We start from the raw sequence: 25,644 nt of genomic DNA, 5'->3' as shown, positions 1-25,644 counted from the left end.
GAATTGTTTATATCGATAAAAGGAGAGGTCTAGAAATCTTTAGGCCACAAAACATGCTTTTTCTGCAGGGGGGGGAAGGGGGGAGGGAGTGGACTTTTTAAGAGGTGGTGGGTGACAAATAATGCAGCTGGCTCGTCTTTCCTAATGAAGTCACACATACCTCACTACAGTACGAGTGGGGTTGACTACACGGTGGGTTACAAGACCTGTCAGCATCAGGCTGGCGCACCACCAAGCAGCCCCCTGCAGAACAGAAAATCATATATTGACAAGTAGCATCTCTTGCAATGATAGAAATACCGTGTTGGATAGATTTGTCTTGGAATCCTGAACTACTCCGGGAACCCCCATGGATTTTTCTGAGGGCGACTGATTGTGAAATACTTGGTTAACCTTGACCACTTCATACCGGAACTTGAGGCCCCTCTTCTTCAGAGGAGATAGCACAGTGCCTGGCACTCAGCAGCTGCTCCACAAGCAGTGTTTGTATAGCTGCCACTTTGAAAACACTAACTGCACACAGGCTATTTCTGTCATGGTCCCCAGTCCCCCCTATTGGCCCAGTCCAACATTAAAAAGCAGATTGAATTTTCCTTTGAAGTTAAATTTTTTTCTTGGCCAGAGAAACAGTTCTTATGTCCCTTGAGATGTTTCTTTAATTTATGTGACTACCACATAAATGTACTTTTTTAAAAATAATGCATACATAGTTCTTGAAGAAAATCCCTATTCCTGCCAATTCAGGATTTTTGTAGCTGCTAAGTGATGTATTTGCATTATTGTTTAACTTGACATTGCAGCTCTCTGGTTTTTCTTCCTTCTCTTCTTTTCAGGTATAGTACCAAGTGTACCTAAGTTGTTACAAGTGAGGTTTTAAGATAAGAATAGATGTCCTAGAGAAACAATACTGGTGATGTGCAGGGAACTTAGAGTTTCAAACCATACTTGCTTCAGTTGAATAGGATTTTAGGAAAGCAAAGTTTTTCCTTTATTTATGGAATTGATGATCCTCTGGAATTTAATCAAAGATCCTCTTGTTAATTCTTTGCCTTATTTCTCAATAATATAAACTATTCATCAAAAAATTATGATGGGAAAGCAGTTAGTCATTGCAAGCCAATTGCAGTTAAAAGGCCATATTGAGGTTATTATCATGAAACACATGATGAAAAAGAAAAACATCTTGATTTCTAATAAGGACAACTTCATAAAATTAAAGCAATCGATCAAGATAGGTAATATACTTTACATGCTTGTCTATTTCTCATAAAGAATCTCGTCTTTCCTAAAAGATAGAAGAAGAATGCATATAGAGTTTATCACAAATCATTTACACATTGGCCTTTTTGGTATCAGAGAAAGTATTAGAAAGAAAGAAATACATTGGGTACTTTAATGAATTAAAAAGAAGGTGAACACATGATTTCTACAGGTAAGCCTTTTAAAATTCGACTTACCTTTGCATTGGGGAATACCCCCAATTTTAGTGGGAAAAGAGATTTTAACATATAGAAGAAATGGCAGACAGATATTACTTGCATACATATTTGGGGAGGAAAAAGAAACCTGAAAATAACAGGACCCTCTGGGGAAACTGCAATGTTCCCTCTGAATAGTTTCAAGAAGAATGTAGACCTTCATTTTCAACACTTGAGTTGAATGGACCATCTCTATAAGTGCCTTCAAATTCAGAAAATGTATGCTTCCCTTCATCAGGCTCTTTCTCCCCTTAGGCCTCTTACAGTGGTGTGGTTGGAATAGATCCCCCCCCCCACCCCGCCCCAGTAGATAATACTGTGAGAGAGCAAAGGGTTTCCTGGTAGGTGTCTCCTCTTTGTTATATATGTGTCCACTGGGAGTTGCTATTATCAATGGTTTCTTGATACAGATTTCTCATGTATAAAATCTTACCTTCACAAGAATATAATTTGATATCCTGTTCCAGCTTTCATAGGGAGGAAATAAGTAATTAGGTTTAAATAAATCCAGGTAATTTAAAATTTAATATAAAAATTGATGCTTTCCAAAAAGCATATTGATCTCTGTTCCTGTTATCTTACTGTATATATTACAGCTAAATTTATAAATGGACATTACTAATAGGCACCCAAATGCACATTACTTTTTATCTCTGCCAGAGGGTCAAAACAATGGCAGTAAATCAGCGGGTCCCCCGGAGTAGCTAACTCTCAAAACTCATGTTACTGATACACTATGAAGATTCCTATAGATTAGATCTATAAAAATGTTAAAGGAGAGACATTAGATCTTTGGGTCATATGTTTAAGGTTTAGGTTCTGGTTCTGACCTTGGTTTCTTTCTAGGAAATTTGCAAGGTACATACCTGGAGCCAAGTTTCTCTCCACTTCATAGGGTCCTTGAACCCTTGCATTTACTGGGTTCAGATAAGGAAACTTTTAGTAATCACAGATTAGAGAAGCTCTTTGGTATATTCGGGTCAAAGGACATTTTAGAAAAGTTTTTCATTTGGATTTCTTCTTTGAATATATAATTTTTGAGTGGGGACAGAGTGGACAGAGTAGGTTAGCTGCCCAGATGTTCTGGGCTTGAGATTTGCCAATAGATCTTACCTATTAATTAATAAAAAACTGAATCATAGATTTCTGAATTCAAGCAAGATATTTGGATTTGTATAATTATATTTACTTGGTAATATTTTTGGTCTTAGTGTATATTATTTTTAAGGTACAGAATCAGATATAGTCCACAAAATGCTGATTTTTTTTTTAAGCATGTGGTGAGTTATTCACATATAAAATTTCTAGGGAAGACAATCTGAAAATTATGATAATTTATTGGAATTAGGTAATATTTTAACTAGAATCTAGCAACATTGTCTAAAATGGCTGGATGAGGGAGAATTTAATCGAAATAATAAAAAAATAAAATAGTCACTGGTTACAGTTATACAGCCTGGGTACTGAGTCCCAACCATGTGCTGAGTACTGAAAGAATATCTTTGTTTTCTTAATTATTTTTTTTTAACCAACTGCATGTGTATTACAGGAAGACTTGCAAAAAAACAAAACAAAACAAAAAAACCAAAAAAAAGAGAAATTGGAAGTTTACCTGTTACATTTATACCATCTGACCTTTGACACCAGACTGTTCGGGAAGAACCCTTCCAAGCACTGGCCATCCATTTATACTCATAACACTGTCCATCTGCAGGGACACAATAAACATGAACAGAAGCATTCTGCTGTCTAGAAGGACAATCATGGGGAAAGAATATTAAGAAAATATTTATAAACAATTGTCAAAGTGGTAAGTCCATCTCAAAAATGATTCAAATGTTAAGTTATTGTCCTGAAATTGCCATATAAATGTTATAAAATGTTATAAAATTCCTGATCTATTCCTAAATCCCATTTCTTTGCCACGGTTTTTATTCTTTTAATGATAATACAGTACAGTTGAACCTTGAACAACATGGGGATTAGGGGCATGTACCCCTATGCAGTCTAAAATCTGTATATACCTTTTGACTCTCCCAAAACTTAACTACCAACATCTTACTGTTGACCAGAAGCCTTACTTGATAACACAAAATATATGTTATATATTATAGACCTATAATAAAGTAAGCTAGAAAAAATGTTACTAAGAAAACCATAAGGGGGCGCCTGGGTGGCTCAGTCATTAAGCGTCTGCCTTCGGCTCAGGTCATGATCCCAGGGTACTAGAATCGAGCCCCGCATCGGGCTCCCTGCTCCGCGGGAAGCCTGCTTCTCCCTCTCCCACTCCCCCTGCTTGTATTCCCTCTCTCGCTGTGTCTCTCTGTGTCAAATAAATAAAATCTTAAAAAAAAAAAAAAGAAAATATTTTGTACTGTATTCATATTATTTTTTAAAGATTTCATTTGTCAGAGAGAGCATGAGCAGGGGGAGGGGCAGAGGGAGAAGGAGGCTCCCCGCTGAGCAAGGAGCCTGATGCAAGACTCCATCCCAGGACCCTGGGATCATGACCTGAGCCAAAGGCAGATGCTTAACTGACTGAGCCACCCAGGCATCCCTGTACTGTATTTTTTAAAAAAAAAAAAAAAAACTCCTGTAAGTGGACCTGGGCAATTCAAACCTCTGTTGTTCAAGGGTCAACCATATTATTAAAAATTTTAAAAAGTAGCATAGTCTATGTATCATTCTGAAATGTAAATATTATACAGATGAAATATTTCTATGTGGTTTTTCCTAAATGTAGCTATAGTACATTTATTTTAACTGCTATATAGAATTCCACTGTACTAAACTCGACAACTTTTTTTTTTTTTTGGTATTTCCTCTCTGGATGGCCTTTTAGGTTGTTTTCAATTTTTGTTGTTAGAGCAATGTCTCCGTGGTCAACCTTGTGCAAGTCTCTTCATGCTTCTTTAAGGTAAATATCTAGAAGACAAACTGCCGGGTATCTCCATAGGGATGGCTGAAACTATACTAAATCTAACTTTTTTTTTTCCTCCAAAAAGTGACAATCTGCATATCCACCAGCAGTGAATAAGGATCATCATTGCTTAAGCCTTCACGAACATTTATAATTGCCAGATTTAAAATTTTTGGTTATTCTGGTGGGTGTGGAAGCTATATCGTCATTTTAAATTGTAGTTCTCTATTAATGCTATTAAAGAGTAACAAATGTTTTGGGGCATTTAGACTTCCTCTTATGAGTGTTGCTTCTTTGTATCTAGTGGCCATTTTTTATCCTACTGAAATCTATGCCTTTTCTTATTGAATTGTGGGAATTATTTACTCTAGAATAGCGGTTCTCAAAGTATGGTCCAGAGAACCTGGGAGACTTTGACATCTTTCAGATTGTGTGTGTGTGTGTGTGTGTGTGTGTGTGTATTTCAACTACACATCTGTGTGAGTAGAGCTGGATTTTCTTCATATACATCAACTAAACTAAGATTGCAACAGATTGAGTGCAGAAACAGAAGAGAATCCAGCTGTCTTCCTTTAAGGCAGATATTATAGATTTGCAAAAATGTAAAACAGGACGTGCTTGTCAAAGTTATTGGTTTTGTTTTGCAAAGTAGTTATTTTTCAGGAAGTACTGTTATTGTTACATAAAATTGGCTTGTGGTTATTCTTTATCTTTTTAATATAAATTTTTATGTATATATAACTCACAAAAGAAAATTTTGGGTCCTCAATTTTAAGAATATAAAATTGAATCAATTTTAGGGGTGCCTGGGTGGCTCAGTTGGTTAAGCATCTGCCTTTGGCTCAGGTCAAGATCCCAGGCAGGGTCCTGGGATCCAGCCCCGAATCAGACTCCTGCTTGCTGCTCTGCCTACTTGTGCTCTCTCTCTCTGTCAAATAAATAAAATAAAAATAAAATTGGATCAATTTTATACTCTTGGAGTTTTAAAATTGTCCTAGATACTAATTGTTGTTCTAGAATACTAATCCTTGGAAATTAATCGACTTCACAAATATCTTTTCTAAGGCTTTGGCTTCTCTGTTAACCTTGTTTATGATCTATTACTATGTAGAAGATTTAATTTTTCATCTTTCTCATTTTTGTGCTTTTCATGTCATATTTTGGAAATTCTTCTCTTATCTTGAGTTCATAATGATATTCTCCTATATTTTCTTTAAATGTTTTACAGTTATGCTCTTCACCTTTGGGTCTATAATTTAGTTTATTATCAGTTTTGTGTATGGTGTGAGCCACAAGATAATCTTAAAAACATTATATGGATAACAAATTATTGCAACATTATTTACCCACCCATTACCCTACTGACTTTCACTTCTGTTATGTACGTATAAGAATTTGTTCCTGAGATTCTTTGTTTCATTAGTCTAATTGCTTTATTGTTGACCGGTCACTCTTCTTAAATTATTAATGCTGTAGAGTAAATCTTGAATAAAGCCATTGTAAGTCCCTTGACCTCCTCTCCCATTTTTTTCTTCTTGAAATTCTGAGCTTTAATAATTCTGTGATCTTCTTGGTCTTCAACCTCTCCATATGAATTTTAGGATCAATTTCTCAGATCACTTAAAAATTGGTTCAAATTACATGGAATTTATATAAATTGGTATAAAATTGAGATGTAATGATATTGAGGCTTATCCATGAACATGCCTATTTTACTAATGTTTTAGTTACTTATATGCTTAAATAAGATTTCATCATTTACTTTCTATACATATCTTACATATCTTACATATATTTCTGTTAAATATATTTCTACTTGTAGTTTTATTTTGATTCAATTTTTTTCTAATTAAATTTTATAATTGAGTCTTACTGGTAAAAGATTTTTTATTTTTTATTCAAGTATAGTTGACAAAGTATTATTTCCAGATATATAACATAGTGTTTCAACAATTACAAATATTACAAAACGCTCACCATAATAAGCGTAGTTACCATCTGTCACCATACAAAGTTATTACAATCTTACTGACTACATTCCCCGTGATATACTTTTCATCCCTGTGACTTATTTACACTGTTAATTGGAAATTTGTACCTCTTGATCCCCTTCATCAATTTCACTTATCCCCCACTCTGGCAACCACTAGTTTGTTCCCTGTACTTATGAGTCTGTTTCTGTTTTTGTTTTGTTCATTTTGTTTTTTAGGTTCCACATATGAGGGAAATCATATGGTATTTGTCTTTGTCTGACTTACTTCACTTATAATACCCTCTAGGTTCATCCATGTTGTCTCAAATGGCAAGATGACGACATTCGTTTGTATGGCTGAGTAATGGAATATGGTATATATGTATACATATACCACATTTTTATCCATTCATTTATTGGTGGACATTTAACTTGCTTTTATATCTTGGCTATTGTAAATAATGCTGTAATAAACACGGGGTGCATATTTTTTTGAATTAGTGTTTTTTTTCTTTTACTTGGGTAAATACCCAGAAGTGGAATTACTGGGTCATATGGTAGTTTTAATTCTTTGAGGAACCTCCATACTGTTCACCACAGTGGCTGCACCAATTTAGGTTCCTGCCAAGAATTCACATGGGTTCCCATTCTCCACATCTTTGCCAACACTTTGTCTTTTTGAAATTAGCCATCCTGACTGGTGTGAGGAAATTCTCATTGTGGTTTTGACTTGCATTTCCCTGATGATTAGTGATTTTGAGCATCTTTTCGTGTGTTTTTTGGCAATCTGTTACCTTCCTTGGAAAAATGTCTATACAGGTACTCTGCCCATTTTTTCATTAGACTTTGTGTGTATTGAGTTGTGTAAGTTCTTTATATATTTTGGATATTAACCCATTATTGGATATATCATTTGCAAATATCTTCTCCCATTCAATAGGTTTCCCTGTTGTTGGTTTCCTTCCTATCGTTTATTTTGGTGTAGTCCTAATAGTTTTATTTCTGCTTTTGTTTCTCTTGCCTGAGAAGCCATATCTAGAAAAATGTTGCTAAGGCCAATGTCAAAGAAATTACTGCCTATATCGGGTTGTTTTTTTTTTTTTTTTTTTTTTTAATTTTTTTTTTTTTTTTTTGGAGGGGTTTAGAAAAAAGGTTCAAAGGGGGGGGGGGGGGAGTGGCAGACAGAGGGAAAAGCAGGCTTCCTGCTGAGCAAGGAGCCTGACACGGAACTTGATCCCAGGACCCTGGGATCATGATCTGAGCCGAAGGCAGACGCTTGACCAACTGAGCCACTTGGGCACCCGCCTATGGGTGTTTTCTTCTAGGAGTTTTATGGTTTCAGGTATTATATGTAGGTCTTAGTCCATTTTGAGCTTATTTTTTTGTGCGGCATAAGAAAGCGGTCCAGTTTTATCTTTCACATGTAACTGTCCAGTCTTCCCAGTACCATTTATTGAAGAGACTGTCTTTCCCCTATTGTATCTTCTTGCCTCTCTTGTGGTGGATTAATCATGTAAGTGTGGGTTTGTTTCTGGGCTCTATATTCTGTTCTACTGATCTAGGTGTATATTTTTGTGTCAATTCCATACTATTTTGATTACTATAAGTTTTGTAGTAGAGTTTGACATCTGAGATTGTGCTACTTCCAGTTTTGTTGCTCTTTCTTAAGATTGCTTTGGCTGTTCAGTCTTTTGTGATTCCATATAAATCTTAGGATTAATATTATTGGTACTTCAGTAGGGGTTATATTTAATCAATAGATTACTTTGGGTAGTATAAACATTTTAATATTCTTCCAATCCATGAACATGATCTATCTTTTCATTTCTTATGTAGCCTTTAATTTCGCTTCTCAATGCCTTATCGTTTTCAGTGTATAGTCTTTCACTTCCTTGGTTAAATTTATTTCTAGGTATTTTATTATTCTTGGTACAAGTGTAAATGGAGTTTCTTTTTCTTTCTGCTATTTTGTTATTAGTGTATAGAAATATGTTTCTATATATCAGTTGTATCCTGCAACTTAACATAATTCATTTATTCTAATAGTTTTTTTGGGGAGGGTTTTCTGTGTATAATATCACATCATCTGTAAGCAGTGATAGTTTTAATCTTCCTTACCAACTTGGATGCTTTTCATTTCTTTTTATTGTCTGATTGCTATGGCTAGGATTTCCAGTAGTACATTGACTAAAAGTGGTGAGGGAGGATAATATCCTTCTGGCACTTCTGTTCTTAATGATGAACAATTATGAGCTTGTCCACGGAGTATAATAATGTTAGCTGTGGGTTTGTCAAAGATGGCCTTTGCTATGTTGAGACCCACCTGGTGAGTTTTTATCACGAATGGATGTTATATTTTGTCAAATTCCTTAAGGTATCTATTGAGCTTATCATGATTTTTATCTATTTTGTTTGTTAAAATTTTTAATGTGAACATCATATAGTAATGTGAATGATTATTTCTTTGTTTTCAACTATTAAGCTTCTGATTATACTTTGGCTAGAACCTTCTTTACTAGGTTGAAAAGAAGTAGCCCCAATGAGCATCCTTGCTCTGTTACTGATTGCAAGGGAATGTGTCTTATGTTTCCCCTAATATTATGATGTAGGCTGTTTGTTTAGGTAGATATCATTTATCAGGTAAAGTGATTTCCTTCTAGTTCAAGTTGTGTTGGGAAGTTTTTATTGTAAATTAGAGTTGCATTCTATAAACATCTTTTTAACATATTTAAAAATCATATGCTTTTTTTCTATTACTGTGATGACTTACATTATTTTTTCTAATATTTAGGCATCTTTGTACTTCTAAAAATATAATTAGTCATGATATTAATTATTTGGTTAGATAATCTTTAATGATTTTGACATCTGTTTTCATTGGTGACTTTATTGGCTGATTTTACTGTCAGGGTTATACTTGTATAGAGCTGGAGGGATTTTCCTCATCTTTTTTTCCCACTCAACTTGATTTTTTAAGATTTCACATAAAAGGGAGTTTTTGTTTCTTTAAATTTTGGTAAAGCTCAAAGCCATTTAGGTTCTAGTTTGTTTCATGTGTAAGTAAATATTTTATAAATTTAAGTTTTTAATAGTTATAGAATCCATAGTGTAGATTCTCAATTACTCTTGGTATAAATTATAATATTCTAGATTATCTTGAAGTGTTTATATTTATTAGCAAAATATATTCAAAAATATATTTTCAAACTCTGTTGTAGTATTGCTTTTGCTTTTTTTTTTTCTCCTCCATTTTTGCCATTAGGTGGTCTATTTAGTTTTGGTCAACTATTGGTTGTTGATTATCTTTTCTAATCATTAATTTATATTTATCTGTATTAGTTACATTCTACTTTATCTTTTTAAAAAAAGATCTCGAGTTTAATGCTTAGCTCATTTTCAACGTTTCTCCCTCCTATTTAGGCATTTAAGGCTTTAAGTTCTCTCCTAAGTACTTTTGTGCTGATATGTAATGCCCTAGAAGTGTGGTTTTTAGTTTTGACTGATGTGTGTGCATGGGGAGATTTCTTTTTAATTGTTGTTGTTTATTTCTAATTTGGTCATTTTGGGTTGAACAAACCTTTCCTTGGGATTTATTTCATTTTCATTACGTACACTGTCCTAGGACATTATGGAATCATTTATCTGCTTGGTAAATTTGGGAAGATTGAACTGACAAGGCAGATAATTCTACCTATTTCTTAAGTCATCTAGCCCATTTGGCTTTTACTTTAAGCATTCTTCCTTCACATTCTGAGCTCTCTCCTCCAACTTTCCAGTAATAATAGTAATATTTTGACTCCTATTTGCTATTAAATGTCCTACTCCCTAATTGTTTCAAAACACAAGCAGGAAGGAGAAGGTTGTTTGTTGACCCTATAAATTCTTTCATTTTCAGTTAGACTGCCTCTGTGTTCCCAAACTATTTTTGATGCTCTGTGGTTCTTGGAAATGTCATGTATTGTGTGGCTCTATATGTGCATGTATGTACACACACAAACCTGTAAACACGGATGTTCATAACACCTAGGTCAAATTCTCACCAATATTTTGATTTATCAATTTCTAAGAATATAGTAAAACCTCTCACTTGGCTGTGGATTTTTGTTTCCTTTGATTTAAATAAAGGATATTGTTAGATTTTGTCCTGGGTGTACACATAATGTGCTCTTAGTTAGCTCAGTCTTCTGTAGCTCATAAAACAAATATTTTTTACATTTCTTATCGAATTTAGGAAGGGTGAAGATTTTTCTTCCTGTAAAGTTTTTAAAATTCAGAATCATACTCTTAATTCTCAGTCTTAAGCGAGATCTTAGCAAATTACTTATTGAACAGAAAATTCTATATCTTCTTTTCTATCAACATAAAACTAAATTGAAAAGATTTCATGAATTGTAGCACTCACCATTACATGATTTCGTTTCTAACACTTGCTCTGGGCACAGATGTTGATTTTCTAGTTCCTGTATAATCACAGCTCTGGAACGGACCTGTATTCCACCAAAGCCTAGGTCTTCACCATTCACACAGGTTAGCTGACACAGACTCCATGAAGACCAGTCCTTCAGATAACAGTCACCTGCAAAACACAGGTGTGTAGTTTATACATACCCATAAGCAGTAGCCAGCCATATAGTAATTTTATTTCTTAACCTCACTGGGAAAGGTAGGACTAGCATACCAAAAAAACATGGTATTTATAAGATAAGTATTTAATATTTGCAAGTTTATATGTAGTTTATAAGTGTGTATTAATGTTATTTTTGGAGTGGATGTTATTGGGTATTAACTATGGCTGGAAGGAGCTTGTTCCTTGTAATTCACCTCCTCTTAAAAGAGAAAATAGTTGATTAAAACCTACGACCACTCTTGTCATTATTATAAAAGGGTTTATTAAGTTCTTGGTAGTATCAATGAAAATCTAAATATACATAAAATTTATCTTGTAGCTATACATAATTGCAAAAGAACTTGAACTCCAAGACTGAGAAAACTGGCATTTATACTTTTTTTTTTTTCCTTCTATTTCTAGCCAGGGGTGTGGAGGTGAGACAGCCAACTGAGCAACTGGAGTAGGGGTAATAATGCTTGTAATTTTATCTGATCTACAGCTTCAATCAACTTTTTTTCAATTACTTATTGAATAATATACATGAAAAATTACAGATGTTGGAATTTTCACAATCTGATTATATAACTATGCAACCAATACTCAAATCAAGCAACAGGGCATTCTCAGAATTTCAGAAACCATTCTTGTGTTATATATGGAATTATACCATACGTATCATCTTTAAAAAATACTTCACTCAATTATGTTTGCAAGATCCACATGTATTTATGTAGTTCCACTTTGATCATTCTTACTGCTGTACTTTATTCCACTATATGAAGGTATCACAATTTAGATATGCATTCTAGTGATGGGCATGTGGAGAGTTGTAAATTTTTTCTATTATGAATACTGTTGTTGTGAACATTTTAGTATGAGTTTTTGAACTTATGTGCATTTCTATTGGGTGAATACCTAGGACCCTGGTGTATCATGTGTTCAACATCTTCAACCATTATGAGAATAGGGAAGAATTAATGAAATATCTTTCCCATATGCCCATCCATTCTTCAGGACTGACTGGTGATACTGTTCAGAGGATACAATAAATTATGATAGACACAAATCCATATGGATTCTTATTTTAATTATTCTAGCCATACCACATGCATAATTCATATTGCCTTACATTATGCTGAAGATGTCTAATATTAGCACAAAGTTGCCTGGAGATCTGATTAATGAAAACATGTCTTATGCTATAATTAAGAAATCTTGGTCAGACATGAATTATTGACTAATAGATGTATAATAGTAAAGTGGAATGATTTTTGTAGACCTTTATTATAGTATGTTAATATTCAATGTCATTCTGAAGTTCAGAAAATTCTAGTAAATTTTACAAGTGTTAAAAACTAGGAAGCATGTTTAAATACTTTTGGGTTACTTAGTTTTTAATTATGCAGGAGAAACTATTAGAATTTTAAACAGTCCTCTCAAGATAAAGGTAATATAACTGTACCTCAGCAATTGCAGACTACATGGAAGTATACCTTTTGTACTAGTAGGCTCTATTTCTGTGCTTATAGCACTTGACATAGTGTATTTTACAACAGAGCTTAATCTTTTAATAGTTGTCTGTGAATTATATAATCCTCACCTCCAAAGAATCCAGGTCAGGCTTCAAAGATTTAATAGCAGCAAATGAGAGTACGAAATTAGCTTGTACTAAATATACTTTTATATTTTGACCATCCAACCAATGTAATAATAAACTATACTATGCCTGCAAAAGATAGGACAAGTGTATGAAATGCACATCCCTACTTTAGTATTTTGCTCTTTAAAGCTTAGTAGCTCCTATATTGCTAACTTTTAAAATCCATTACTGGAGAAAACGGGCAAGAGAGGAACGGAGATGCATAGATTGTAATTTATAAAAGAAGAGCAGCCTCCTCCTGGATTTATAATTACTTTAATTAGAATGGTGTGTTTGCCCTGTTTGACGTTATTATGAGATCTTCCTTTCCTTTGGGTCACTTAGGACATATTTCAATCTTGTGTTCACTTAAGTTACTATTAGATTAGCAACTGTCTCTTCCATTAGAAGGTAAACGCAATGGGGACAGGCTGTAATTGTCTCTCAGTGTATCTCCAATCTTGAGCCCGGGGCCCAGCCTCCAGTAACGCTTGATAACAATAGTCAAATGAAGGGGCGATCGTGCTGCAGGAAGTATAAGGAAAACAAGTAGGAGAAACTCCACAGGGAAGTAGACCCTATTGCCTGGCAAGGAGACCAGTGCGGCTCCGTGTTGTGGGTATCACAATAATCCCATTAATGGCACTGGAGACTTGGCTTTAGAAGAGATAGGCCTTCCCAACTTTTAGCTTTGGTCACCTTTCATTGACTATGTGGCCATTTGGCACATCAAAGCCCAAAGTTTCAGTCCTGGGCTCTGCCCACAGCCTCAACCTCAGTCTGTTGTGGAGAAAAATGATTTTATTAAGTTCAATTGTGTGTGATATCTAGACTGAAATCAGGCCAGGAAATCTGAGGGGGGGGGGGGCAGGAAATGAAGAGGGGAATTGCTGGATCGGGAATAGGTTATTATTAGCAGGTGTGGGAATGTCTAAGCAGCAACACTTAGCCTAGGTCTAGAAAGTAATTTTTAAAGATTTTTTAAAAAGATCTTTCTTCATTTGAAGTAGATGAAACTATCTGTATATACAAAGATTGTTGTTACAGTTGAATATGCACAGTGAGGGATGATCTTAAAGTAAGTCTAGCACTTAGTTAAAAGTATCGGGTTGTTTTATCTACTGCTCTGTTTAATTTTATTCAGTTCATCTTGATAAACTATAGGAACCGCCAATATTACCACCGCAAATAATTTACTTAAGAATGAGTAAATTAATGAGAATGAATGAGCAACCCGTATTGTCAGCTTTTTCAGTGTTTAAAGACTTAATGCCATTAAAATAAACTTTTGAAAATATGTTCTCCATCTTTAAAATTTTAAATACCCAAATAAAAAAGGTATGATTTATTTTTGTCTCCAATATTTGTTTGCCAAATCCTTTTTATTTTGGGGGGATCTTGTTTGAAATAACACATTCCTTAAAGAGATTGATATTTTTCTTATAGGCAAGTTGGGAGAATAAAAACTTTTCACTGAGGGTAAAGTATAGGCAATTTACTTCCAATCTTATTCTTTTCTGGTCTACTAATAATAAACTGTTGCCCCCATCTTTCTCAAAGCCTTAGGCTCATACCTGACATTGAACTTATTTTGATCTTCTGTCTACCCTAAAGTTCTCTGCATCAAGCCCAAATTCCTAAATATTAGTTTATCACTGTCTGCCAATTATTTCTAAACTACTTGATATATAATATTTGCTTTCCACATTTTACTGCATGAACCCGTTGTGTCTAACTTTGAATTGGAATAATTTCAATATTTTCTTCCATAATATTTTTTCTCCCTCTTGAATGGTGTAGCTGGGGATAGCATTTTAGGTTCATGGCCATTTTCCATCACACTTTGCATATATTCCATTGTCTTTTGGCTTTCATTGTAACTAAGAAGAATTCTAATTTTAATTGCCTTCAGTTGCAGGTAATCTTTTTTTTTTTCTTGGTGTGTTACTAGTTATTTTTCTACATTTTATGTTTTAAGTACAATATGCCTACATGTGAATTTGTTGTTGACTCTATTCAGGACCCAGAGTAAGCCTTCATTATAAGGACTTAAGTCTTTCTTTAGCCATTATGTGTTTAGACCCTGCTTCTCTCTCTCTCCTGGAAATCCTAAATAGGTGCAAATTCTCTTTCATACTTGCCCTGTCAAGCATGAACCTAAGGCCTTAACTGCCATCCCCTACAGGTGTTAAAACTCCAGGTGAGTGGGTGTCAGCAGAGGCCACACAGGAGACCCAGACTTCACCCTTCGTTGGCAGTGAAAAGGCAAGACCCCCTTCATCCACACTATAGTATCCAGTTATTGGCACAGATACTACTGAATGAGAAGACTTGCTGACGTGCCTTAACTTAGACTATACATGTAACTTAGAACATACTCCTTCTCAACTCTGGTGCTAGTAAGAAATGATCAAACTATGAATTCTGTTTTGGTATTGTTACCTGGGCAAGGCTGGGTGCAGGTCTCCTCGAGAACCATTTTTTTATTACCATCTATGATGGGTTCAATGTCAGTACAGAATTCTTCATCCACCACTTTGCTGAAATCATCAGCTGACCCATCACTCACTACACAGGAAATGTTCCTTGTTCTGGTCCCTTCGCCGCACTGGGCATCCTGGAATACAGGAAGAAGTAACTAATTAGGAAAAGAAAAATAATTCATTAGCGAGCTCATCACTTACAGTCATCTCTGCACGACTGATTTTGATTTATGGGCAGTTAAAGGAGCATTTGCAACCCTAGGGAAGAAGTCCTATAGGACACTAGCTGTAAAGTACACAATGAACAATTTATTTGTTTTCTAGCCAAAGACAGGCAAATAAATTTTCATTAAAATGAATCAGTCTCCAAATGATTTTAAAAACACAGGACAGGGACTGCTTGTTATCAAAACTAATTAAACAGTTACAAAATGGCAAGGTACCTAAAATCTTTAGGAGGAAACATGCTGTCAGCTCTGAAAAATATTTCTGAAAACAAGTCTCTACAGATTAAAAAAACACACATTTCCATACAACCTCTTGAGATCTGATTACCTGCACTTGGCATAGAGACCACTGGCCATATTGCCACTGGTAACAGGGCTTCACTGGGCAAGGCTTGGACTGTTCCATCAGGGCAGGGCATGGCCGTCCATCACCCTGAAAGGGCTGGGTCACGGTGCGCCTTCGGATCATTTTTCCTTAAAGAGATACAAGGGGATGCAACTCTAGTGACATATTTGTGTGAGCGTCTATCTTGAGTGAGGGCATCAGATACTTCTGCTGAGGAGACCTGAGGAACGAGTAAGGCTCAGACATTTTGAAGAGAAAGACACTGATTCAACTTTTCTGAAGATTATCTGGTAAGACTTAAAGCAAGAGGGGTATCTTATTTCCTGTTCCTTGACCAGGAGTCTAATGTTAATGAAGGTACAGACCAACCTGTGAGGCCACATGTTTGAGAACAATCTGACCAAGGAGACCAGTCGGAAAGCTGACAGTTGACAGGGCATTCCACCACACACGATGTGTTCATCGGCCAGTTCTTCTCCAGGCCAAGCTGAAAGGAGAGAGGTAGATGTGTTTGTATTGACCTGGAAGCTTGGCTCGGTGTAGCGGTAGAAGGAGGGTGGGAGGAAGAGAAGAAGAGTAGTGGAGAGGAGAGGAAGAAAAAGCAAGATGCATAATAGAATTAAAAGGGTACCTGGAGGTCAAACACCCAAACTTAAAAATAGAAAGTGGTTCAACCCAGAAGAGTGGGAGAAAAGGGCACAGGATGAGTGGAGGAGCCCGTTTACTCAATGCTGTTGAACTGTTTAGATAAGTCATGAAAAAAAGTAGCTTTAGTCTCCAAATTGGCCTAATTTCCCTAAACAAGGAACAAATAGGTGTAAGCACGATTCCTTTCCATTAGTTAAAAACCAAAAATATCACCAATATATAGATCTATAGTTGTATCTTTGGGATAAAAATTTATCTTTGCATGTGCATGTTAAACTGAAAAGCAAAAGGTTTGAAAGACAAATCACCATTTGAAAACTAAGTATTATAATGTATTGAAATAATATATTAGTTAAGTATGCTATCTCTTTCAAAAGGAAATATGGGTCACTAGAATTTTTTGATTATGAAAATTTTATATACACTTATTTTTTTTTTACAAAGATTTTCTTTTCTAAAACTGATCTCAGCAGCTAACTGTAGTATAATTCACTTATTTTGGTTAGCCTCTCATCAGATACTAATATTGTGACATTTTATTGGCATGGAGTTCCTTACTTAAGCATTCTACTTTTAAAATAGGAGATTTCAAACTCATCGACTGTATATGCAAACAGTTAAAAAGTCCAAGGTACAAAGTAGCATGAAAATAGAAATATTTAAGAGCTTGTTAGGAGAGTACAATTTTGGGGTCGGGGGTAATTCTTGGGAATTTTCAAGATCTTGTTTTATTTCTGCATGGAAAAGAAGTTTATAGTGTCTAATGTACATAGCAAAAGCTGGCAAAAGAAAATTTTCCTGAAATCTTGTGTTGTGGCTCAAGTATAGCTCTTGGCTCTAAGTTATCCACTGAGAGAGGATCAGGTCAATGGCTGCAGGCTACATACCTCTGCAGGTGCTCCCATTATATTCTCAACCAGTAATACTTGACAAATTTTTGGCACAATTTTGGCACAAAATTTTTTACCATTTTTACCATATCAAAGTCTCATAAAGTCACTTAAAGTCATGGGAGGTTGCAGAAAGGACACTTAAGGTGATTACATGCTAAAAAAGATGTGTAACATTTAAGGTAGACAATAGTTTTGTGGAGAGAGGGTTTGAATCACAGAAGTGAACTCTTACTGACTCATTTCACTACAGAATTGAAAAGGATGTCTCTGTATAGATCTTCTGGGCATCGAGGAGTAAGACATTTAACCCTCTACTACTTTTTTTTCTTAAACATTTATTGTGTCCTTTTTTCCCCCCCTCTCTTGCTCTCTCATCTGTGTAAACATATGTGTCTAAGTAAATGAAAAGAAATCTGTTCAGGGATCAAAGAATAGGAAAGGAGAAACCAATTACTAGGTATTGAGTGAATAAAGAAAAACATCAAAGAAAAAAATGCTATATAAATGCTAGATGGGTTTAACCCTAATTGTCCTCTTTGTTGGGTAGGAATGGCATTAGGGACACAGCAAGCGTTAGCTACTGCTGTTGGGCTGAATGCAGGGTTTGCACATGTATTAGTAGGTAGGCAATCAATCCATTATTAAAAAGATAGCTAGCTTTTCTCAGGGCTATTATTTAATACTACTGCATCCATGGGGATGGATAAAATGGGATATGAGTTGTTTATTCCAATTCCTGCAGAGAGAGCTCTATTCTCCCTAAAGACAGTATTTACTAGAATGTTATGATTTGAATCCCTAATTGTCACCACAGTATTCAAACATAATATTAATGCATAAGAGTAAATTTATCTAGGCTCCTGGATAACTGAAATTAGTTATTTCTCAGGGTTTTACTCACATTTCATTTAAGAAATTAAGGACTCTATTTATACCTCTGTTCTATAGTCATGTTTTTAAATTGGTTTTGTATGATTTGGGCTTAGCTTTCACAAAGCTCTCAGCTATTCATGGTAGATTTCATTCTGATCCACGAGGACATTTATATGTACACTTGCAAAAAAGGAGATATATTAATCAACTAGAAGTAGATCAAAGCTCTCCAGCCAATATATGACTATAATAATGTTCATTAATACTAATGTTCTTTTTATAATGGTTACATTACTTTGATGTTACTAGTTCCAAAAGCAAATTAATTCAGGTGTAAAATTTATAATTAAAGTACGAATTCACTAAATTATGTTATAAGATGGTGGTGAGTGGAATTTATTAAGTAAACAACTCGTTTTCAGCACACTCGGGAGCTCCGTTCCCATGGACAGATATAACGAAGTTGTTAGGGCCATACGATAAAGATATCAAATGGATTAAGATATTTCCATCTCGAGTTTTCTCAGGAGTTGGAACAATTTACCATGGGCTTATATAACCTCTGGGATGTTTAGATAGAAGTTATGGTCACCATGTCTACTGAACCCCAATGAGGTCATAAGCTCCTCTCTATGTGTTCAAGATCTATGGAGGCTCCTGCTTATCTTGGTTCATGTTTAACCCAGTGGGGCTTAGATGCAGGAGGAGTTAAAACCTGTCAGGAATGTGAGTACCCATTTGGTATGGAAGTCAGACAAAATCATTACAACATGAAGTGTAGCTTCATGAAAGCTAAGAAAAGCCAACAACTATGTTTCCTCACATTTCATAAGGTCATACTTAGAAATGATGACATTACTTTTATAAATTGGAGAATTAATAGTTACAATTCTCTGTACCTCAAAGATATAATGGAAGACTTCATTCCTTTGTTTGAATTTTAAGCTCTCATCCAGACCTGAGTACTTAGACTCTCACAGCTGGATATTAGATCCTAATATCAAAATCTGCTACCAAACCACATGCGATCAATGTTTAGCAACAGAGAGAATAAATGATGGCTCTTGGCAGGTGTCCCAGGCAACACAAAATTCACATGAAATTACAAAAGATGATGAGTAGTCTGATTAAGATTTATTGCCTTTATTCACCTTGATTACTTATTGTTCCCCAAGCATTTCTTTCAAAATAGGCTAATTAGCATACCTTTGGGCTCCAAGCAGAACAAAACACAGGAAATTATGTGTAGAAATCAGTAGTTGGACAGTGTTTCTTTTCAAGAGGGTGCTTAGCAGCCTCTGAATAGTGCAGAAAAACAGCTGTTGGCAATGAGCTGCATTGAGCACAGGTCACTTGGCTCAGCATGAATCGAAATTATTAGGGAAGACTTTACTCGCAGAGATATAACACAGTGTCCCCTCACCTCTTCACAATATTTCAGGTCAACCGACTTGCCGTCACTTCGAACACAATCCAACATCCTTGTTTTAATGCCATTTCCACAAACTGCCTTCTCACTCAACTGGCACGTACTCCAGTCTGAAAGGAAAGGGAGCCCATCAGAACAGAAGGCTATGTAGGAAACAGATTTCAAATGAAACTCTGATGACCTGAATCCCATATTTAATTCACAACTGCTTCCTAAGCCGCACAATCAATCATCCCACATGCAGAACATATGGGTCCCAGCTTTGAACAAATCAAGAGTCAAATGGACTTGCTGGGGTTGCACATAGCTACAGGGATTATTCTTGAAGGCAGATGTCTTCTTGACCATCTTGACAGCTAGCCATTTGGTGATATCGTGAAACTGGCTTTGGCCTGCAGATCAAATGTCACTTAAAAATTTGTTTTCCTAATAAAAGGAGAAATTTAAAACTTAACATTATTTTTATTTTAGCCAAACAGTCATAATTTTTAACGGGTGGCACTTTAACTGTGTCGTTACACTCAAATAAAATACTATTTCACTTACTGTCCATACTTAGAATGTTTTAAAATATACACTTATTTATTTCAAAATCACTTTGGCCATATCCATTTAATTCTTTCACTTCATGTCTTTTGCAAAATAATCCTTTCATCTTTCTCTCCAGGGTAGCATAGCATGTCCCGGAGAATTGTGACTTCCTTTGTATCATCAAAGGAAACTGAAGAGAAAAACCTAAGGGAACAAAAGGCCAATCTGATGGCTGTGTGTTTTGTATAAGGTTTGGAGTTTATTTTAGTGTGAGAATGACTTGGGAAAAATTCCAAAATAAGCTTCGGGGTTGCCCCGCATCATATAAACTAACACATTCTCTTTTTTCCTAGAGTATGTGCCTTGATGGTATGGAGATGAGAGTTATGGAAAAAAATGGAATTCATAATAAACGTTTTTTTCAGAAAAAACCAACAACCCACTTACCCTTTTTCATCTGTACCTTTGATAATACAGGAATATTAGTATCTTCTTCATATACTTTTTGGTAGCTTAAAATTGCCAACATTTTTACATAAGACTAATTGTGCTTATAAACTGCCCCCACACAAAGAATTGTCCCGGTATGTCACAGCAATTAAACATTTTCTGAAGATGTTTATCTTTCAATAAACCTGATAATTATGGGAAAGATGTATCTTTTACTTGCACCTTCCCGAAGTGGGAGGATGTCTTAGACCATTCACAATCTACCTTAAGGACTCAATGTTTGTGTGATACTTTCATTCTCTATATCTTGATGTTTATTAAAAACAGGTAACTATTTCTGCCATTATATAAAGAATTATCTCTGGGAAAGTAAGCAGCATGTCCAAGAGGGACATAGATGGAGATGAACAGTACTTATGGGAATGCTGCTGAGCTGAAACATGGGATTTGGCTTTTGTCTCGGTGATGAGGTGACTATGCACGTACCTGTTACATTATAATCATAGTGGAAGCAGTTTTTGTTTAGGTTACAAGGTTCCTTCTCAACAGCATTAGGGCAGGCTCTTCCTTCATCAGCAGGTTGTCTGATGGGATCAGCTGACCTTTGCCGGAAATTGCTTTGATTGCAAGGCTGACAAAGAAAAATACAGCTCCTCAGGAAGGCGAATACTCAGCCACACGAGAGCTAATATATTAGGGGGAGCACTGGAGATGGAGTGAGACTGTTGGGGTCGCTGGGCTAACTTGAACAATCTCATTACACCTCAGTTTCATCATCTATAAAATCGAGGTGTTAGATGAGTTTCCGATGTCCCATCTAGCTATAAGATGCTTAAGAGTCCGTGTGTCAAATACTAATAGATACACCACATCACATATATGCAAATGCATGCATATGATATTATGTGATTAATTATATTTATAATTAATATAACTATATATTCATTATGAATTAATGATATTAATGATAACTATAATTATATTAATATATAATTAGTGATCGGCATCACTAATATAGAATTAAAAATCAATCAATCTATCGAATTTAGATTCTTGGACCTGAAAAACCATTTTAAGAGTGACTTTAAATAACTAGCATTCAGTGACCTTGATTTTCCTAATGGGCACATCCCCATGCACAGGAACACAATTCAGCAGTTGAAAAAGACTAGCTTGCCATTCTGCTGCTGGCACCGTCTTGTTCTGAAAACATCTGGTTTCTAAGAACAGGAACTTCAAATCCGAGGCTATAGAATTAGTACAGAAGATCATCTGCATACCCTTGTGAAACAGTTGACTCCCTGTTGCTATTGAACCTGTATCCAAGTCAACCGGCAGCTCTGTTTTGCTCCTGCTCTATCAGTTGGCTGCTAATCAGCACCTTTAATAATGTTAACCCTGAGACAGAAAATGAATTTCGCCTCGAAAACATGCATCATAAATTCTTTGAAACTGTCTTATATTGTATTTCAGCAAATCAATTCCACATTGGATGTATTCTTCCTGGGCTTTTTGATGCCATTTTGAAATGTGCAGCTTTACAAAGGTTCCCCGGGCCAAGCCAAATTTCCTAAATCCTAAACAGCATGTTCTGTTTCAAATGACTCTTCCCAGGGTCCCGCGGAAGAGCCCCTACGGGCTGTTGAAATCTAGAAGCTTTGTGTGATTTGAAACTCTCAGCTGGCTTTGCAGGCCCACAGCGACACAGAGTCTGTGTGTGGAAAGAGATTCACTGACACACAGCTTTCTTCTTTCGATTCCCTTTTTTGCCAGATCTTTTGCGTTTTAGTGTTAATACTCCGGCTGCAGTATACCCACAGTGTGAAAGATTATTCCCACAATTTAAATAATATGGATTGGGCAAAAAGCAAGGGATGACAATAACCCGACACCATTAAAGTACTTTTACTAGAGCTTCATTCTTTTTCCCTTTACCTGGAGGGATTCATTATCACCAGTGCAGTTTTTAACATGCTGTGTATTTATAAGCCAATCTGAAGGCATTTTGTGCGGGTCCAGGAGGAGGATGGAGGAGCATAAAGCTTGCAAGAGGTTGAGCTGTTCTAGCGTGCGCCAAAACACGGCCGACTTTAAATGGCACAGTCACAGAATGAGGTAGCCAAGAAAACACCCTTGCCTTGGTAACTAATTTGGTAACTAATTTAGCAATTAGAGCATTAAAGCTTTAAAGCTTTAGTGGTAAGGAATTAAGTAAACGCTATTGATAAATGGTTAATCATCTCACCAAAGTGCATCGGGTCCACGGACCCCATTCAGATATCACGCAATCCTCAGGACACGGTAATTTGCACTCTCTAGAGCCGAGGGGCATCTCTTCTGGATCACAGAGGTAATCTTCTACATGGTCAGAAGGACCATCCGCTGTGTTCTGCATGCATCTAGAAGAAAACATACCTATTCAGTGAAGGAACCAGGACACTTAGAACAATGGCCAACCCATTCGATAGATGGTTCTTTCTAAGACATCATTATGGGGTTGGGAGGTGGGAGGGTTTGCCTTTGATAAATAAAATTCTCCAAACATGAAGACATAAAAGGATCTCTGCCTCCCATAAATACTTGCAGAGCTTCAGCATGATATAAAATGTACACTTGCTTGTATCATCATACTCTTTTAAAATTATAGCCCGTGTGGATTATAAACTCTGTATGTCTTCCTCTGAAAGAAGAGGGACTTTTACACTCATATACGATGCACCAACTAATGAGGACCGGTCCACAGAGATTCATTGAGGAACTTATTTTTGGAATTCTGGAATACAATGCACTTTTTTCTTCAGAAGGAAACGGCAGATTCCACAGAGAAAGTAGATTCGTACTGATGGAAGATGAGGCACACTGAACTTTTTTAGTGAGAGGTTTCATTAAGTATTTTCAAAAGTAACTGATGGCATTTATCAAGTTGTTTTGTCATTTAAAAAGTAATTTTAGCCTCCTGTATGCTGATAACTTAAAAGAAAGCCAGAAGTGAAAACACAATTATAGTAGCAATAGCACAAATTCTCTAAATGTGGTTGTTTGAATCTTCCTCTATCTTGACCTTTTTTTATTGTTAGTTTTCTTTCTAACAGAACAAATTCAAACATTTTATTATGTTTCATTCTTTTGTAAGCAGTCATGGAAGGCTTGTTTACTCATCTCTCGGGAATCTAATTAACGTGGCTAGTACCAGACTTCACTCTCAGTGTAGCTAATAATCTCTCCAGGCACTTTTCTAGTGGAAGAGAAAAACTTTATCCCTCATCTATAACTCAGAGAAGGTCTACCAAAGTAATGGGTTTGGGAAGAGAGTACATTGTTGGAGCTAAAAAGGCAGGCTTGTGTTCTTAAGCCTCTCAAAGCCATAGCAATGTTTTAAACTGTCGGTTAAATTACATTATCAGTTATACCTGGAATCTCACCTTTTCCCAGGGATTTACAATCAGTGCGGACATTGCATTTTCACAAATCTACTCTACAGAATTCCTTTCTCTACAGTGCTGCCCAATTTAAGAGAAATGTCGTTTTCCTGTGGGATACATTTAATGACGGGAAAACTGTGCTGTTGGTCATGTCTTAATTGGGTTTGTAGTCTGAAAAAATACCTCTACGAATACCCACCTCTGCATTTTTTTGTGTGTGGCGTGTATTGGATAAAAATAGAAAAGAGCAACCACAAAAATATGCACAGGTAGATATTTATTTGATTGGATAAAAACAGAAAAGAGCATCCACAAAAATATGCACAGGTAGATATTTATTTGATTTCATTGAAGAAAAAATTATAAATTTCTTTGGGAGAATTTTAGTTTTCCAGGAAAAAGTTCTATCTTTGATGGCATTTTAAAAATATTCTGTTGACAGCAGCTTTGAGAGGACATGGAGCAGCTTTGAGATGACAGGGAACGGGTTTAATGCTCAAAAGTTGGGTTTGCTGCTAAGGCAAGATTGTATTCATGGTAAGCACCAACACAGTGTACAAGGATTAACTTGCAAAATTACCTATTGATCCAGAGTTAAAGACAGACGTTCAATACTCTATTAAGTAGTTATGTACATAAAACTACATTTTTACAGGCTTTTCTCCTTTAATTCTTTATTATACAGCTAATTTATTCAGTTTAGGAAAATCAGAAGGAACAAAAAAAGTCACACGATTCTATCTCTGACTGAGATAGAATCTATGTAAGCATATATTTTACTTCATTAAATAGAGCAAATTTTACCTACTATTTGTACTGTTTAAAAAATCAATAATACATTATGAACATCTCTTCATATCATTAACAATTTTTCTAAGATATAATTTTTTTTTAAAGATTTCTTTATTTGAGGGGGGGAGGGGCAGAGAGAGAGAACCCAAGCCAATTCTTCCCTCAGCACAGAGCCAACGCGGGGTTTGATTTCAGGAGCTTGAGAGCTGAAACCAAGGGTCAGATGCTTAACACGCTGTACCACCCGGGCGCCCCAACTAAGATAGAATTTTTAATGACTATATTTGAATGACATCATTTCAACGTGCCACAACTGTTAAAAATGTCCTTATTGTTGACATTCAGATTATTTATGTTTTATTTACTTTATTTGGTATTAATCAGTTTTTAAAATCACTCTAGAAAACAGAATAAATATTTGCATCAAGTTTTAAGCACAAAGGAAGGCACTTTAAGTTCATTTGCTTTCTTCAAATTCTTGGCCTTTTTCCTTTCCATAGGACAGGGAATTATGCTGTGAGAACACTGAGCTGTGTTAGAAATACATAGTGCAGAACCGAGCTGGAGGCAAAGGGTGGGACAGAGGCCAGCCACGGGTATGACAATAAGGAGGTACACTGTCTGCAGAGAATTCAAAAGCAACAGTAAAAATAACCAAATCTGTTGCTTTTTATTATCTTTTTTATTATCACCAGGTGCTAGAAATTCTAAAAAAAAATGTCTGTGAAAAATATCCCTTCCCACCAGGGAAAATCACTTCTGCCACCAGCCTTTGATGTACATGCCATCCTGAAAGAGAAAGAATGACATTGGATAAATTGGTACCTGCTCTCTTACAGACTCATCTATCCTGAAATGTCATCCAATGCTTGCATATAAGCAGGACATTTTGACCTTAATTAGCAGAGGATAAGGTTAGAAAAGTTTACTAC

At 35.7% G+C, this 25,644-nt stretch overlaps 1 protein-coding gene across 4 annotated transcripts in view; it reads right to left on the bottom strand.

Moving 5' to 3' along the window:
- THSD7A (thrombospondin type 1 domain containing 7A) overlaps positions 1-25,644 on the bottom strand; it is a 428,494-nt gene that overhangs the window by 9,035 nt on the left and 393,815 nt on the right. For all 4 annotated transcript variants that reach the window (XM_032402031.1, XM_032402029.1, XM_032402030.1 and 1 more), the window contains 9 exons: positions 22,744-22,897; positions 20,985-21,129; positions 19,512-19,627; positions 16,044-16,161; positions 15,657-15,802; positions 15,061-15,235; positions 10,773-10,946; positions 3,091-3,186; positions 161-243 (listed from right to left, as the gene is read on the bottom strand). In XM_032402031.1, coding sequence (XP_032257922.1) covers positions 161-243; positions 3,091-3,186; positions 10,773-10,946; positions 15,061-15,235; positions 15,657-15,802; positions 16,044-16,161; positions 19,512-19,627; positions 20,985-21,129; positions 22,744-22,897 — 1,207 coding nt within the window. The remainder of the gene's footprint in view (positions 1-160; positions 244-3,090; positions 3,187-10,772; positions 10,947-15,060; positions 15,236-15,656; positions 15,803-16,043; positions 16,162-19,511; positions 19,628-20,984; positions 21,130-22,743; positions 22,898-25,644) is intronic.

The sequence above is a fragment of the Phoca vitulina genome, unplaced genomic scaffold (genome assembly GCF_004348235.1).
Source record: "Phoca vitulina isolate PV1807 unplaced genomic scaffold, GSC_HSeal_1.0 scaffold4, whole genome shotgun sequence".
Classification (NCBI taxonomy): Eukaryota; Metazoa; Chordata; class Mammalia; order Carnivora; family Phocidae; genus Phoca; species Phoca vitulina.
The sequence above is the reverse complement of the archived record's forward strand: the minus strand, read 5'-3'. Positions and strand labels throughout refer to the sequence as shown.